The sequence below is a fragment of the Pongo abelii genome, chromosome 1, assembly GCF_028885655.2.
Source record: "Pongo abelii isolate AG06213 chromosome 1, NHGRI_mPonAbe1-v2.0_pri, whole genome shotgun sequence".
Taxonomy (NCBI): domain Eukaryota; kingdom Metazoa; phylum Chordata; class Mammalia; order Primates; family Hominidae; genus Pongo; species Pongo abelii.
This window is the reverse complement of record NC_071985.2, coordinates 48,729,382-48,745,611: the sequence shown is the minus strand read 5'-3', so window position 1 is coordinate 48,745,611 and position 16,230 is coordinate 48,729,382. Positions and strand designations below refer to the sequence as shown.

Genomic DNA, 16,230 nt, shown 5'->3' with positions numbered 1-16,230 from the left:
ATTCATTTCAAGAATGAAATAATTTTCTTACATTTCCAGTTAGGGGATTCTTAGGTTTGCTTGACCAAATTGCACAAGATCGTATTGATTGTGAATTCCTCTTTTTGGAAATTTTTATGGAACTGTGATTTGTGCTTTGAAGATGCTTAATTTGTCAGCTTATCACTCCCTTTGCCAATTTGAGTAGTTAATTTGTCTTGATCCACTTTCATTTACAACTGCCAGCCAAAAGAAAATTAAACCTTATCTGAAGACAAGCACTAAACAGATTTAAAAGAAGTTGTATCTTCAGGTATCCTTTCTTGAAAGCTGGCATGAAGCTCGTAATAAAAAGCTAAATGTAAAAAACACTATTACAGCTATCTTCATTATCCATAATATCAGTATCATTGTAAAAGGACTGCTTAATACTTTGCCTCTGGAGTTCCTTTATTTCTTCATCTTTAGTAATCGTTCCCTGACTCCTCCTCAGCTGTAGAAAATCACAGTCACATTCTAGACCTATTCATCTTGAGAAACTATGCAACCTTCACATCCCATTACAGACTTCCCATTCTTGAACAGTTTCTCCTATCTTCCTAACTCACTTGCTTTAAATAATAATTTTTAAAATGTTTAACCTCACTATGACGTATAAACTATTGAGCCTATTATTTTCTCACAATCTTATTGGACTTCATATTTGTCCATCTTGAACTTAGATTTTTATAAGTACTCTCAGTTCTTATGTCTCCCCTTCCCTCCCTGTTACTCATTTGGTAACAGCTCAGATGGTTTAGCTTAGTTACCCATTTTATTTCCAACCTGCATTTGCAGAGGCAAATATTGCTGGAGAAATTTACACAAGGAAGTTGGTTTCACTTTAAGTTCATAAGCACAAACTTCCACTGCCAGTCCAACAAATGTGTCCCTAAGTTTGCTTTCCCACGCTTCATGACAACTGTGTTACCCATTTTCCTCTAATTCTCGAACCTTCTGTAACCCTTTCCCTACTACTGTCAGCTAAATTTGCCTTATCTTTTCTTGAGACCAGAGATGGGAAGGCTTTAGGTGGGAATTATCTTCCTTTCATACTAGCAAATCTGTAAACAGTTTTGGATCGCACTCATTGCCTTTCTTTTGTCCTACTGTTAGAATGAAGAATTTCCCCCTTCACATCAAATGTGAGTTCTCTACTACTTGCTCTAGAACTTTCTTCCCTTTTTTGTGGTCATTGGTCCTGTACTTCAGTTCTTACTTTTTAATATACATAAGAATTACCTGGTGTATTAGTCCATTTTCTTCTTGTAACAGAATACCTGAGCCAGGCGCAGTGGCTCACGCCTGTAATCCCAGCACTTTGGGAGGCCAAGGCAGGTGGGAGGTCAGGAGTTCAAGACCAGCCTGGCCAACATGGTGAAATCCCGTCTCTACTAAAAATACAAACATTGGCTGAGCATGGTGGCAGATGCCGGTAATCCCAGCTACTCGGGAGGCTGAGGCAGGAGAATCACTTGAACCTAGGAGGTGGAGGTTGCAGTGAGCCGAGATCGTGCCAGTGCACTCCAGCCTGGGTGACAGGGCGAGATCCTCTCAAAATAATAATAATGATAATAATAATAACAGAATACCTGAAACTGGGTGATTTATAATGAAAAGGAATTTATTTCTTATAGCTATGGAGGCTAAGAAATCCCAGGTGAAGAGGCCACTGGTGAGAGCCTTCCTGCTAAGTGAGGACTCTGCAGAGTCCTGAGGCAGCACAGGGCATCATCACATGTCTGAGCATGTTAGCTCAGGTCTGTCTTCCCCATCTTACAAAGCTGCTAGTGATAGCCCGTTGATCCATTGATCTGTGAATTGGGTCTGCTCTCATAACCCAATCGCGTCTTGAAGGTCCCACCTTTCAGTACTGCCACAGTGGAAATTAAGTTTCAACATGAATTTCAGAGGGGGGCAAATATTCAAACCATAGAACCTGGGAACGTGTTAAAACAGCTGATCTGAATGAGGAGGTGTCTAGGGTGAAGCAGGAGAGTCTGCATTTCTAACAAGCTCCAGGTGATACTAATGCTGCTGGTTTGGGACCACACTGTTACTTGTTCACTCCCACATTGACTCTTCCTGCCTATTGGATCATTCTTATAAGAATACAGATTTGGGCCAGGCGTGGTGGCTCATGCCTGTAATCCCAGCACTTTGGGAGGCTCAGGCAGGCGGATCACCTGAGGTCGAGAGTTCAAGACTAGCCTGGCCAACATGGTGAAACCCCATTCTGAAAATACAGTAATTAGCCGGGTATGGTGGCGGGCGCCTGTAATCCCAGCTACTTGGGAGGCTGAGGCAGGAGAATTGCTTGAACCTGGGAGGTGGAGTTTGCTGTGAGCCGAGATGGTGCCACGGCACTCCAGCCTGGGTGACAGAGCGAGACTCCGTCGCAAAAAAAAAAAAAAAAAAAAAGAATATAGACTTGGAGGCTGGGGTGGCGACTCGCGTCTCTAATCCCACTACTTTGGGAGGCTGAGGTGGATGGATCATCTCAGGGCAGGAGTCCAAGACCAGCCTGACCAACATGGCGAAACCCTGTCTCTACTAAAAATACAGAAATTAGCTGGGCATGGTGGCACATGCCTGTAGTCCCAGCTACTCGGGAGGCTGAAACAGGAGAACCACTTGAACCTGGGAGGTGGAGGTTGCAGTGACTCGAGATTGCACCACTGCACACCAGCCTGGGCAACAAAGCAAAACTCCATCTCAAAAAAAAAACAAAAAACAGACTTGCTCTAGTGTCTTCTATCCTAAGAAACAAAACTTCCCCATCCAAATACGACCCTATTTCTCCATACAACAGACTCTCTCAAGAGTTGTTTGCTATTTCTTTAGCCTGCTCTTATCTCTCTCTCCCATACCCATTCCTACCCTGAAATTGTTCCTGAGTTGGTCAAAAAGGCAAATCCAATCAGTATTTTTCTGTCCTTAATTTAAACTCAGTCTTTACTTCTAAAGCATGAACCACCTTTTTGAAGTTTCAGTGGAAAACCCAAGGTGTTTACCAAGCCCTCCTCTACTTGGTGGGATTTGAACAACAAACTCTGTCTCCCCTGTGGTGGCAGTTTCTTTGGCTTCTGAGCAGTTTTCTCCCTTCACTTCTTAGAATCTTTCCTACACGTGCACAGTCCAGGGCTCAGCCAAGAGTTGAGGGAAGTTTATATGCAGATTTTGGGCCTCCCCCATTACCCTTCCTAGAATATTCCTCCTCAGTATCCAGCTACTCTAGCAGTGCCAGATTTCCCTTGATTCCTCCTGCCAACCAGACTACAGTTTTCTCCTTGAGTTCTAGTCACAGTGCACTGCTGAATTGAGGGTAAGGCCATATAAACATGGATTTCACTCAGTGTGTTTCTTTCTTTCCAAAGTTGAATTCTTTCTTGCTTCTACCTGTTCTTGGTTGCTCACCAGTACCTCCAACAGATGCTTTGTATATTTTGTCCAGAATTTATAATTGCTCTCTGCAGGGATTAGTGTGATGCATGCTATTCCACTATTACCAGAACCAGAATTCTAAAAGTATCTTTTTATATTGCAGCTTGGATCATGCCATTCTTTTGCTCAAAACTCTTCAGTGACTTCACTTTACCCTTAAAATAAAATGTAAAATTTATCATGGCCTGCAAGGTACCACCTAATCTGACCCTGTGTACTCCGTAAGAGGCTCATGGCCACTGTATGCCTTTCTCACTTCTTTGACTTCATTCCCACTATATGCCCTTTCTCACTTCTGAACCATTGAACCTCATGTTTCCTATTTCTGGGCAGCTGAGCTCCCAGCTTTCTGCATGACTTAGTGCTTCTGCTCTCCATCAGCTTGGATAGCACTTTTTCCTGACAACCTTATCTAAATGAAGTGCCTCTATCAACCCCTTGTTTTCTATACTCTAACACTCTACTTTTTTTCTTTCATGGCACTTTTCAGACTAATTACTTTTCTTAATCATTTAATTTTTTAAAATCTGTCTTCCTAACTAGAATAGTCTATGTGAGGATAGGTACAATGAACTTTTTATTTCTAGTGCCTACGATGACCTTCTTTCTTCTTTTCAGTTTTAGTATCTAGACTAGCACAGTGTTTAACAAAGAGATTATATTTAATAAACACTAAATTAATAAAGAGAAGAGATAGTTTAAGCCATTGAATTAAGCTAGGCACTTTAGAACTTTGGAAATCTACACAAAATTAAGGAAATCACTTAACTAGGAATGTTCAGCACCTTTATGTAGTCATATCCGCCTCATTCCATTTTCAAATTAGGTTTAAAACAATTTGATTCAACCTGAACTGCAATGTGTTTTTTCCCTTGATCCATTCTACCAGCCCCAGCATTATTTTTTATTCTTGCATTATGACTCACCCTTGCCTCTCAGATTTAGTATATGTTTTCTCCTTCTGGCTCTTGTTTTGGCTCGTCCGAACCCAGTTGCCTTTTTTCCTGGATAATGCATCCACAAGTATAAAAAAACCTACCAAAGAAAAATGGCAATAACATGGCTAAAATAATTATCAGCATAGTGGCTAAAATGAATTTAAACTTAAAAAAGCAAAATCAGAGAAGATAAGATTATATTGAATGATTGAATCATGCAGAGATACACAAAAATCATGAATATATTAACCTTATATTATTTGGCTCTACCTCTGTTTCAGATCTTATTTTGTGACTTCTTTGGGTTCACTGTGTCATTCTGTTACTTAAACACGCAAGTATTTTTCCTACCACAGGGCTTTTGTTTATGTTTTTCATTCTCTCTCTGGAGTGCTCTTTCCTCTACTTTTTCCATAGCCAGCTTGTTCTCTTTAAGATCTCAGCTTAAAGTTACTTCTTAAAAAATTGTCTTAGTCTGTTGGGGTTGCTATAACAAAATGCCTTAGCCTAGGTAATTTATAAACAGCAGAAATTCATTGCTCATAGTTCTGAAAGCTATGAATTCCCACATCCAGGTGCCAGCAGATTCAGTTTTTGGTCAGGACTTGCTCTCTGCTTCAGAATGGCAGCTTCTTGTTGTGTCCTCACGTGGCCGAAAGGGCCACTGTGCTCCTTCAACCCCCTTTATAAAGGAACCAACCCCATATGCAAGGGCAGAGCCTCATGACTTAATCATGCCCCAAAAGGCTACACCTCTTAATATTAACATATTGGGGATTAAGTTTCAAATATGAACTCTGGGGGGCAAACATTTAGACCAAAACGAAGGCCTTGTCTGATATAACCATCTTTTCTAAAATAGATCTTCCTGCTCCCATTATTTTCTACTCACATTTTAATGTATTTATAGCATTTACAAATGGTTTTTGTTGTTGTTCTATCTCCCCTGCTTCATGAGGACAGGAATCACTTTGGCTTTGTAGTCCATTGTATACCTAGCCTCTTAATACAGTATCTGGCACATAACTGGCGTTCAGTAGATATCTGCTGAATGGGCAAATACATGAGTGAATGGTGGTTTAAAATGTTAATTTGTGACCACTTTGCTTTTTGGACAGAATCAGATAAAAACCTCTTTAAAAATGAAAATATTTCCTCAGTGGGGAAAAAAATAAAAACAAGGATATTTCCAAACTGGCAGATCAATTACGACTACCTGACAATGAATTAGAAAGTGTTTGTTTTTTAACTTAAAGGAAATGAGGCTGGATGTGGTGGCTCACATCTGTAATCCCAACACTTTGGGAGGCTGAGGCAGGTGGATTGCTTGAGTCCAGGAGTTTAAGACCAATCTGGGAAACAAGGTGAAACCTTGTCTCTACCAAAAACAAAACAAAAAACAAAAATTAGTTAGGCATGGTGGTGCACGCCTGTGGTCCCAGCTATTCAAGAGGCCGAGACAGGAGGATTGCTTGAGCCCAGGAGGCAAAGGTTGTAGTAAGTCGAGATCACACCACTGCACTCCAGCCTGGCTGACAGAGTGAGACTGTGTTTCCAAAAAAAAAAAAGGTTGGTGGGGGGAGGGAGGGGTGGGCGGGTGGGGAATGAAAATACTACAAAACAAACAAATAGAAAACATTATAAACTTTCCCAGGATTTGGTCCTGTCTTCTTCCCCTCCCCCAATTGGTAAAGAGACCAAAATGCTTAAAGATACATGGGTGTTATAAAACTGCTTTGTAACACCATGTATTACCATGATAGAAAATATGGGGCCGGGCACGGTGGCTCATGCCTGTAATCCCAGCACTTTGGAAGGCCGAGGTGGGTGGATCACCTGAGGTCAGGAGTTTGAGACCAGCCTGGTCAACATTGTGAAACCCCATCTCTACTAGAAATATTTAAAAAATTAGCCGGGTGTGATGGTGGGTACCTGTAATCCCAGTTACTTGGAAGGTTGAGGCAGGAGAATTGCTTGAACCCAGGAGACGGGGGCTGCAGTGAGCTGATACAGTGCCACTGCATTCCAGCCTGGGCGACAGAGTGAGACTGCGTCTCAAAAAAAAAAAAAAAGAAGAAGATATGAATGATTTTGTCAACATGTCAGACTAAAAGTACAACTCTTCCTGTTAGGAACACCTAAAAATGCTTGATAAATATAATTAGAAAAGTTTATACTGCAGAGTTGAGTTTAAAGGAAGAAAAGGGAATTCTTAGGTGCCAGAAACAAAGTGGGGACTGAAAGTTTCAGTGGCTAATGGCATTAATATTTTCTACAGTGCCATGATTAATAAATATGAACTTTTATTGATTGTTACTAGAGTGACCTTAAAATCATTAATTCAAAACCAAAAATTATCTAAAGTCTTCTCAAGAAATAATTTATGCACCATGTAGACTTTTTTTTTTTAAACTGTTTTTGGATTATGGATTGCTTGAATAATCTGATGAGCGAGAAATTAAGCTCTCTCCCCAAAAAGTTTTCATATGCAGAAATTTTGCATGTGTTTTAATTGTGGCATTATGACTGCCCTAAACTCCCCCATGATTATGGATATGTCTGAAATCATACCTTAAGAACTTGATTCACAGTGTTATTTATTGATAACAACAACATTAATTTTAGGGAAAATAACTTTCATTTACTAGTTCTAAAATAGATTGTAAAATTTTTACTTGGTATTAGTTTGCTTCCTAAGCATTAAAACTGACATTACCGAGTACCTTTTTTCCCTTAGCGCTCCAACCAGTTCCTGACATACAGTGTCTGCTCAACAACTATTTGATAAATTAATGAATTCTAGAATATCAAATAAGTACCCATAAACTATTTTTTTCTGATTGTGAAGCTGAAATTTTCTTTGAGTGAGACTGATATTTGACATCAGGGCTCTGACTATAGGCATCTTAACGTGTGTTATTTTATTGTTATATTTGAATGTAAATTCAAAAAAAAGAATACAAATTCAAACTGATATTTTTATATTTTAAGGTAAATGAACATTTGAAAGACATAATGGAACAAGAACAAAAACTGAAAGAACATCACACAGTTGAAGCTCCAGGAGGTCAAAAGGTATTTATTTCAAAAACAAAAAGGTGCCTTTATGAGACTGTATATATGTTCACATATTTGTATTATTTTGGGAAATGTTAATAGTTGTGTTAATTAAATTATTTTTTAGTGGTGTTAACTGTACCCTAGAAAGCCATACTGTAAACACTAAGTAAATAGAAGTACAAAATGAAGGTTAATTGGATGATGGTGTTTGTAAAAAAAATATATTAATGACTAGAACTCAAGTTCTGAGGTTCTTTTGTCAGAAATAACAGTTTGCCTTTGTTTGGTAAAATGTGTAAAACAACAAGGAAACAATTTTAAATGTTCAGGCTTTATAATGACGTGCAATGCAGCAAGACCAACATTTACAACAAAATTCCCAGAATTTCACTGGGTGCGATGGCTCACGCCTGTAATACCAGCACTTTGGGAGGCCAAGGCAGGCAGATCACGAGGTCAGGAGTTCAAGACCAGCCTGACCAACATGATGAAGCCCCATCTCTATTAAAAATACAAAAATTAGCTGGGCATGGTGGCGTGTACCTGTAATCCCAGCCACTCAGGAGGCTGAGGCAGGAGAATCGCTTAAACTCAGGAGGCAGAGGTTGCAGTGAGCCGAGATCATGCCATTGCACTCCAGCCTGGGCGACAGAGCGAGACTCCATCTCAAAAAAAAAAAAAAAAAAAAAAATATATATATATATATATATATATATATATATATATATATATAGGGCCAGGCTTGGTAGCTCACGCCTGTAATCCCAGCACTTTGGGAGAATGAGACGGGCGGATCGCCTGAGGTCAGGAGTTCGAGACCAGCCTGACCAACATAGTAAAACCCCGTCTCTACTAAAAATACAAAACATTAGCCAGGCGTGGTGGCCGGGGCTTGTAGTCCCAGCTACTCGGGAGGCTGAGGCAGGAGAATCTCTTGAACCCGGGAGGCAGAGGATGCAGTGAGCCAAGATTGTGCCACTGCACTCCAGCCTGGGCAACAAGAGCAAAACTGTGTCTCAAAAAAAAAAAAAAAAAAAAAAAAAAAAATATATATATATATATATAGACACATACACACATATATATGTGTATATATATGTGTGTATATATATATTTTCCCAGAATTCCAAAATGTACAGTATGGTTGTTCTGTGAAGAAAGAAGAAACATTAACATGGATTTATTCTTTTAAAATTCTCAAACAGACTTTTAGAGTTTTCTTTTGTCACATGCTAAGACCAAAAGCATATTTTTTATGATATAGTATATCTTATGTCTTTTAAAATGTATTGTAATTGGAACCCTTTAAACATGTTGTATAGTATTAGAATTGAGGTATAAGAAATTGTAATAATTCAGAAACCTTAATCTCCATTTGGATTAAAGTTTCTTCATTATTACACAGTACTTCTATTATTTTGAGCTTATTCTTATTCCACTAGTCACTGATCTCTCCATAAAAAGAGAAAGAAGGGAAAAAGGAAGGAAAAGGGAAGCTGTTCTCTTATCAACTTCAATGGAAAAATCTTGTGGAGGACCACGTACAATTTTGTCTGATTTTGATGTTTTGGGATCACAATGCTTTCCCCCATTTGGTTAACCGACTGGCTCCTGAAAATACAATTTGTGCTTAATCCTTCATCCTAACTCTGTTGAGGTCCTTTCCCCTAAAGGTAGATTGGAATGGAATTCTCCTTTTTTCCCATCACCCCAGATTATGTTTCATTTCCCTACTTCCAGCCAATTTCTGTCCTTGCCTCTTCCCTGTTACGTCCCACAGTCTTTTCTTGTCAGCTTCCTTCCCTTTCTCTTTTTCATAATCATAGGAGCTGAAACTTTTGCCTTGGAGATGTGTGTAATCCTGCCCCTCAATTTTGCTCCTGGCTTTTTATCAGTAATAAGGTTGAGGTGGCGTCGTTCTAAATTATAACACTAATGAAATTTCTCTATAGAAATCTTGTGTATTATATATAATGGTTAAATTCTGTAGTATTGCATATACATTATGAACCAAATGGGGGTTTTATATGATGACAGAGGGCCCAATAAACATTTTTTTAATGAAAAAAAATGCTATTTGTATTTCAAACAACCAAATAAAGTGATCTTGAAGAAAAACTGTATGGAATCTAGACTCTGTTGTATTACATGGCTTTTACTTTTTCACAGCACTTAGTTCCATGCAGTTGCACGTATTAACTGTACAACTAGTATTTGTTGAATGGGTGACTGAGTGAATAAAGAAATGATTGTGCAATTCATTTTTAAATATTTGATTAGTATACATTTTTAGTTTAGCATATACATAGCATTTACCCCTTCATTTTCAAATGAATTTTATCCTTTCCCCCCCATTGTTTTTGAAAATTGAATCTTTGTGAAAATAAGGGTTAATTTAACATAATCTTACTGTAGGTTCAGGTGTTGTCATTATTAAGAAACACACTATCACAGAATAAACTAGGGAAAGGAATCTTGCTCTGTTACCTAACAATGGGATTTTTGGCATTTGAACTATGTACTTGGTTTGGCTAGAAATATTATCATTCCATTCTTGGTTTTTAATTCTGTAAAAGCAAAATTCATGCTCCTTTTCTTCTTTTACAAATGAGAGAGAAAATGACTTGCTCTTTCTTATTGCGATACAGTTGGTAAGAAGTTGCCACTCTTTCCATCTACTTCAGTCAGCTTTTCTAGTGAGGCGTACTCAGGAGCCTAGCCCTGTTGCCTGTTGCTTGTCCAGCTATAGACAAAGCCGGTGGTATTGAATAATAACATATCTTACCTTTTGTCCTTGCCCAACTACTCTTAACTCAGATGTCCAGTAGAATTTGTTTTATGAAATATCTTTTTATAACCATATTCTTGGTAAAATATATGCACATGTTGAAAGATACTTGTACTATATATTATTAGGGTTGGACTGAAATGAAAGATTTCAAAGGTATTTCTTTAGGGTATTAGATCCTCCAATGATGTATTTCTGATCATTGGATTGGGTGGTGTCCTAAGAGAAAGGCATTTTAAATAGTGTCATGTCCTAGGAAAATGTTTTGTTTAAACAGTTTACTAATGTTATTTTCTCTTTTTTTTCCAAGTTGCTCATTTTGCTTCTAATGCTTCTTTTGATTGTAAATTAGGGTGCGTAATTAAATTTGAATGCCAGAGAAACAACAAATAATTTTTTTATAAGTTTCACAGGTGTCTTGTATTGTGTGAGCATCTTGTATTTATTTGCTAAATCTGGAAGCCGTACTTGAACGATTTCTGAAGTTTATAGCCGAGATGACATTAAGTCCAGCATTCATTCTCTTGAAGAGTTTGTATAAAGTACTATGGTAAAATGAGTATTGCACATAAAGTCAGGCTAGTTCTGCCACGAAATAGCATTGTGACCTTTACAAAGGCACTTGACCTCTCTGGGCCTTGGGTTGTTTTTTTTTTTTATCTGTAAAAATTAAAAGGTTGGATTAAATGGTTTCTAAATTCTGTAATTAAAAAGATGCTCAGTTTTTCCCTTTTCAGTATGTTAGTAAACATGAGACAAAAACAAAAGGTTTGTGAAAATAGTAAATAGTTATCATAGACTTTTCTATATGTATATTACTAGTAGATTTATGCTAACTGTATGCATGAAATATCTAGGAGTACCTTCTAGAGGATGTGGGACTTTAACAGGGCCTTAGTAGATTTCATGATACTAGGTCATAAGGAACAATATAAGTAGTGACACTAAGTCACAAGTGAAGGCACATGTGGGAATTACTGAGTGGATGAATTTGGCAGAATCAGTTTTGAAAGAGCTATGAATTCATGAGTTTGTATTCTAATACTAACTATATAGAGAATGAAGTTCAATGTTTCTCAAATTTTTTTTTTTTTTTTTTTTTTTTTTTTTTTTGAGACGGAGTCTTGCTCCATCACCCAGGCTGGAGGGCAGAGGCATGATCTTGGCTCATTGCAACCTTGGCCTCCTGGGTTCAAGCAATTCTCGTGCCTCAGCCCCCCTAGTAGCTGGGATTACAGGCCTGCACCACCATGCCCAGCTCATTTTTTGTGTATTTTTAGTGGAGATGCGGTTTCGCCATGTGCTGGTCTTGAACTCCCGACTTCAGGTGATCCCCCGGTTTGGCCTCCCAAAGTGCTGGGATTATAGGTATGAGACACCACCCCAGCCAATGTTTCTTAAAGTATTAAAGATACATGTTTACTTAATGTGGCATTTGCTACTTTTTAAAAAGAAATATTTGTGAGATATTTTACAGGGGAGTAGGAATTAGGTGAAGGAATTACCTTTGGAGAAAAGACATCCACAGAGCTCTAATTGCTTTTCACTTTAAGGTGTATCTCAATATAGACTACATTTTCCCCCTATGAGAGAGTAGGTAAATGCTTATACCTCTTTGCCTGATTACTTCAGCCCTTATGAATTTCTCCCTTGACTAAAATTCCTTAACAATTAAAAACTATAACCCACTTTTTTCTCCCTCAAATGCTGTTTCTTCAAATAGTACTATTTGAGAGAAGGGCTCTGAAGTAAAATACATTTGGGAAATGCTGCCTAGTCTGTGCCCTTTTAAGAATGTTGCAATCCATTTTAGTACATTAAAGGCCCAGTCAAAGAGACTGTCTAGCCATTTTCCAAACATTTTTGATCTTTGAACTGTTTTATGAATGACTTTTACTAGCATCCCATAGAATTAGTGTTCTTCAGTGCACAATGTAGAAAATGGTAATTTGTAACGTATAACTTTGTACTTAAGTTGCCTATTTAATATGTATATAAATATATAAAACATTTAGTGTTCAAATATAGCATATCATTCTCAGGTACCTCATTTCATTTGACTCTTAGATTTACCTTGATTTCTTTTATACCATTATTTTAGTTAACAAACTGTGAAGACATAGCCTGTCTAAATTAGATAATTTTTGTTTTGAATCCTACCCTTAAGATTCTGTTTTATAATTATAAATCTATCCATATGTAGCCTTCTTCTTCTTTTTTTTTTTTTTTCTTTTGGAGACAGGGTCTCACTCTATTGCCCAGGCTGGAATGAAGTAGCGAGATCATGGCTCACTGCAGCCTCAATCTCCTGGGCTCAAGCAATCCTCCCACCTCAGCCTCCCAACTACTTGGGACTATAGCCGTGTGCCACCATGCCCATCTAATTTTTTTACTTTTTGTAGAGTCAGGGTCTCACCATGCTGCCCAGGCTGATCTCAAGCTCCTGAGCTCAAGCAATCTGCCTGCCTTGGCCTCCAAAGTGCTGGGATTACAGGCCTTTGGCCAATGTGTAGGCTTCTGTGGTCAGTGCTAATTCATTTCTTCTTCTTCTTTTTTTTTTTAAATGTTTTTTATATTAATAGGGATGGGATTTCGCCATGTTGGCCAGGCTGGTCTCAAACTCTTGGCTTCCAGCGATCCACCCGCCTCGGCCTCCCAGAGTGCTGGGATTACAGGCGTAAGCCACCACACGTGGCCATTTCGTTTTTTTATCCCTAATATCAACATACCTTTTCTCTTTCATAATAATTTACTTGCCCTTACAGGAAACACAACAACCTAGAGTATGTCCCTCTTCTATTATTAACTCATTTATTATAGTTAAGAGAACTTGGCATTTTAAACATTTTTTTGAATTCAGAGATGGTACCATGGTTTTAATCTTTACCTAAGAGTATGATAACCATTAGATTTCTCTAACAGTTGTATAAATTAATAGTCTTGTGCATTTGGACACAAGACCCTATAAAGACTTGGATTGGTATAGATCTAATATAACTTTTAAAGAACTTTTATTTTATTTTGAAATAATTACACCCTTACAAAAAGTTGCAGGAATAGTAAAAAGAATTCTCAAACTGTTCAGATTCATCAGTTTTTCAGCAGTTTGCCACATTTCCTTTATCATTCTGTCTCCCTCTCTCTTTCTCACTCTACACACACACACACACACACACATAAATTGTTCTACCACATTTAAAAGAAGGTTGCATATATCATGCCCCTTTACCCCTTAATACTTCAATATATATTTCCTAAGAACAAGGCAATTCATTTCCATAACGACAGTACAGGTAATTTAATGTCAGTATAATACTTTATCATTTATGTTCCTATTTTATCATAATTTATTTCGCTGTCATATCCCTAGTCTTCTTTAAACTGAAGCAGTTCTTTAGCTTTTCTTTTCTTCGTGGCCTTGATACTTTTAAAGAATCAGGCTATCTTAATAGAGTACTTCTCAATTTGGCTTTTTCTAATATTTCCTCATTATTAGATGAAGGTTGTGCTTTTCAGGCTAGAATGCTTTGTAAATTGTGTCCTTATCACAGTGTAGTATCCAGAGGCACATGATATCCATTTACCCCTGCTAGATAATGTTCATTTTGATCAGTTGGTTAAGATATTCTCTGGTTTCTTGACTACAGGGTTGCATTAGTCCTCTTTTATCCTCAGAGGATGTGTTCCAAGACCCCCAGTGCATACCTGAAACCTCAGATAGTACTGTATCTACACTTTGTTTTTTCCTATACAGTAATGGGCAGGTAGCATATACAGCATGGAATGCTGGACAGAGGTATGATTCCCTTCCCAGACTGGATGGAATAGGACAGCATGTAGTTTCATCACACTACTCAGAACAGCATGCAATTTAAAACTTAGGAGTTATTTCTGGAATTTTTCATTCATTTTCAGACAGTGACTGTGAATAACTGCAGATACAAAACTATGGGTAAGGGGGGGACAGCTATATTATGTTTCCGTTTGTAATAGGTAATTTGAGAGGAGTTACTCTACCACTGTAAATAGCCTGTCTTTCTTGAAAGCTTCCCCTCATCCTAGATTTAGCATTCATTGAATATACCTACCTGAATTAATTTTACTATGATAGTCACAAATTTATAATTTTCTAACCCCTTCATTTATTCCATATTTATTAGTTAGCATTCTGTTATAAGCAAGTTTTTCTTCTTCCACCCATCTATCTACCTGTCTATGTAACATTTCTCTACTATCTGAATGAGCTAATGGATATATAATGGGTTATAATCAATTTTTGTCCTTGTATATTTACTTTTAAAATTATTGCAGAATGATTTTAGATTTACAGGAAAGTTTCAAGGATAGTACAGCTTCACCCAGTTTTCTCTAATGTTAACATCTTACATAATTGGAGCCCATTTGTGAACAGTAAGAAAGTAACATTGGTACGTTATTATTGAGTACACTACAGACTTTGTTTAGATTCTACCAGTTTTCCACTGATGTCCTTTTTAAATATTTGTCAGGTGTTTTGTAGTGTTCTTCAATTTGGGTTTGTCTGATATTTCTCATGGTTAGACTGGAGTTACAGGTTTTTTGAGAAGACTACCAGAGAGGTCATATATCATATCATATATTGTATCACGGGGTACATGATAAGAACATGATTTATCACTAGTGATATTAACCATGATCCCTTGGTTAAGGTAGTGTTTGTCAGGTTTCTCCGTTATAAATTTACTGGTTTTCCCTTCTTATTTTTGGAAGTGGATCACCACCTCCATCCTACACTCCAAAGGAGGGAAATTAAGCTCACTCCCTGAAAGGGAGAATACTTGCATATACTATTAGGGATTCTTCTGTAAGGAAGATTTGTGTCTTCTTCCCCATTTATTTTTTATATTCAATCATTTATTTATATCAGTATGGACTCATGTATACTTAATATTTTATGCTTTGGGTTACAATCTAATACTGCATTGTTTATTTTGTTGCTCAAAATTTTACAGCATCAGCCACTGAGAGCTTTTTGGGGTTAGCTTTGGTATCTCTTGGATATGCCCCAGTCCTTTTGTTTTTTGAGCACTTCCTTACTTTCTGGCACTACAGAATGCTCCAGGCTCATCTTGTTCTTTCCTTGACCTAAAATTAGCTATTTCTTTATTTTGATGCTCAAATGGTCTTAGATTTGGCCAACGGGAGTCCCTTCAGACTGACTCCTGTGCTTTTGATATGCCACCATTCATCCATCTCTTTTTTTTTTTTTTTTTTTTTTTTGCCCTTCCTTACTTAATTTCTGGCTCAACAAGATGTTTCAGATTCATTTTGTAGTTTCCTTGCCATAATCCTAAAATCAGCCATTTCTTCAATAAGTCTTAATTCTTTTTTATGGAAAACAGTATTTAGCAACTGTAAAATCTGGGCACTAAGTGACTCATTGCTACAGGAATATCATTACTTCTAGGCCCTATTTCAGTAGACAGAGTTCAGAAATAAAATTTTAAAAATACACAAACATGATTTCATATATAAACCTCCAATTCCAATCAAACTCCATAGAGTTCTTCTTGGCTTCCCCTATTCCACACGGGACTTCCCCTTCCACAGTGAGAACTCAGGCTTCTAACAGCATTAATATATTTTACTTATTTGCTCAATCCTACAATACATATACAATAGTTTCAGAATTGCTATACTCATACCAATATGAAAAATAAACCTACTGGCCGGGCATGATGGCTCAAGCCTATAATCCCCGCACTTTGGGAGGCCGAGGCGGGTGGATCACTTGAGGTCAGAAGTTCGAGACCAGCCTGGCCGACATGGTGAAACCCCGTCTCTACCAAAAATACAAAAATTAGCCAGGTGTGTTGGCATGCGCCCGTAATCCCAGCTACTTGGGAGGCTGAGGCAGGAGAATTGCTTGAGCCCGGGAAGCGGAGGTTGCAGTGAGCCGAGATCATGCCAGTGTACTCCAGCCTAGGTGATAGAGTGAGACTG

General features: G+C 37.9%; 1 protein-coding gene across 10 annotated transcripts in view; it reads left to right on the top strand.

Annotated features, from left to right (window-relative positions):
• CAMSAP2 (calmodulin regulated spectrin associated protein family member 2) overlaps positions 1 to 16,230 on the top strand; it is a 124,524-nt gene that overhangs the window by 70,454 nt on the left and 37,840 nt on the right. For all 10 annotated transcript variants that reach the window (XM_054523515.2, XM_002809641.5, XM_054523514.2 and 7 more), the window contains one exon: positions 7,392 to 7,475. In XM_054523515.2, coding sequence (XP_054379490.1) covers positions 7,392 to 7,475 — 84 coding nt within the window. The remainder of the gene's footprint in view (positions 1 to 7,391; positions 7,476 to 16,230) is intronic.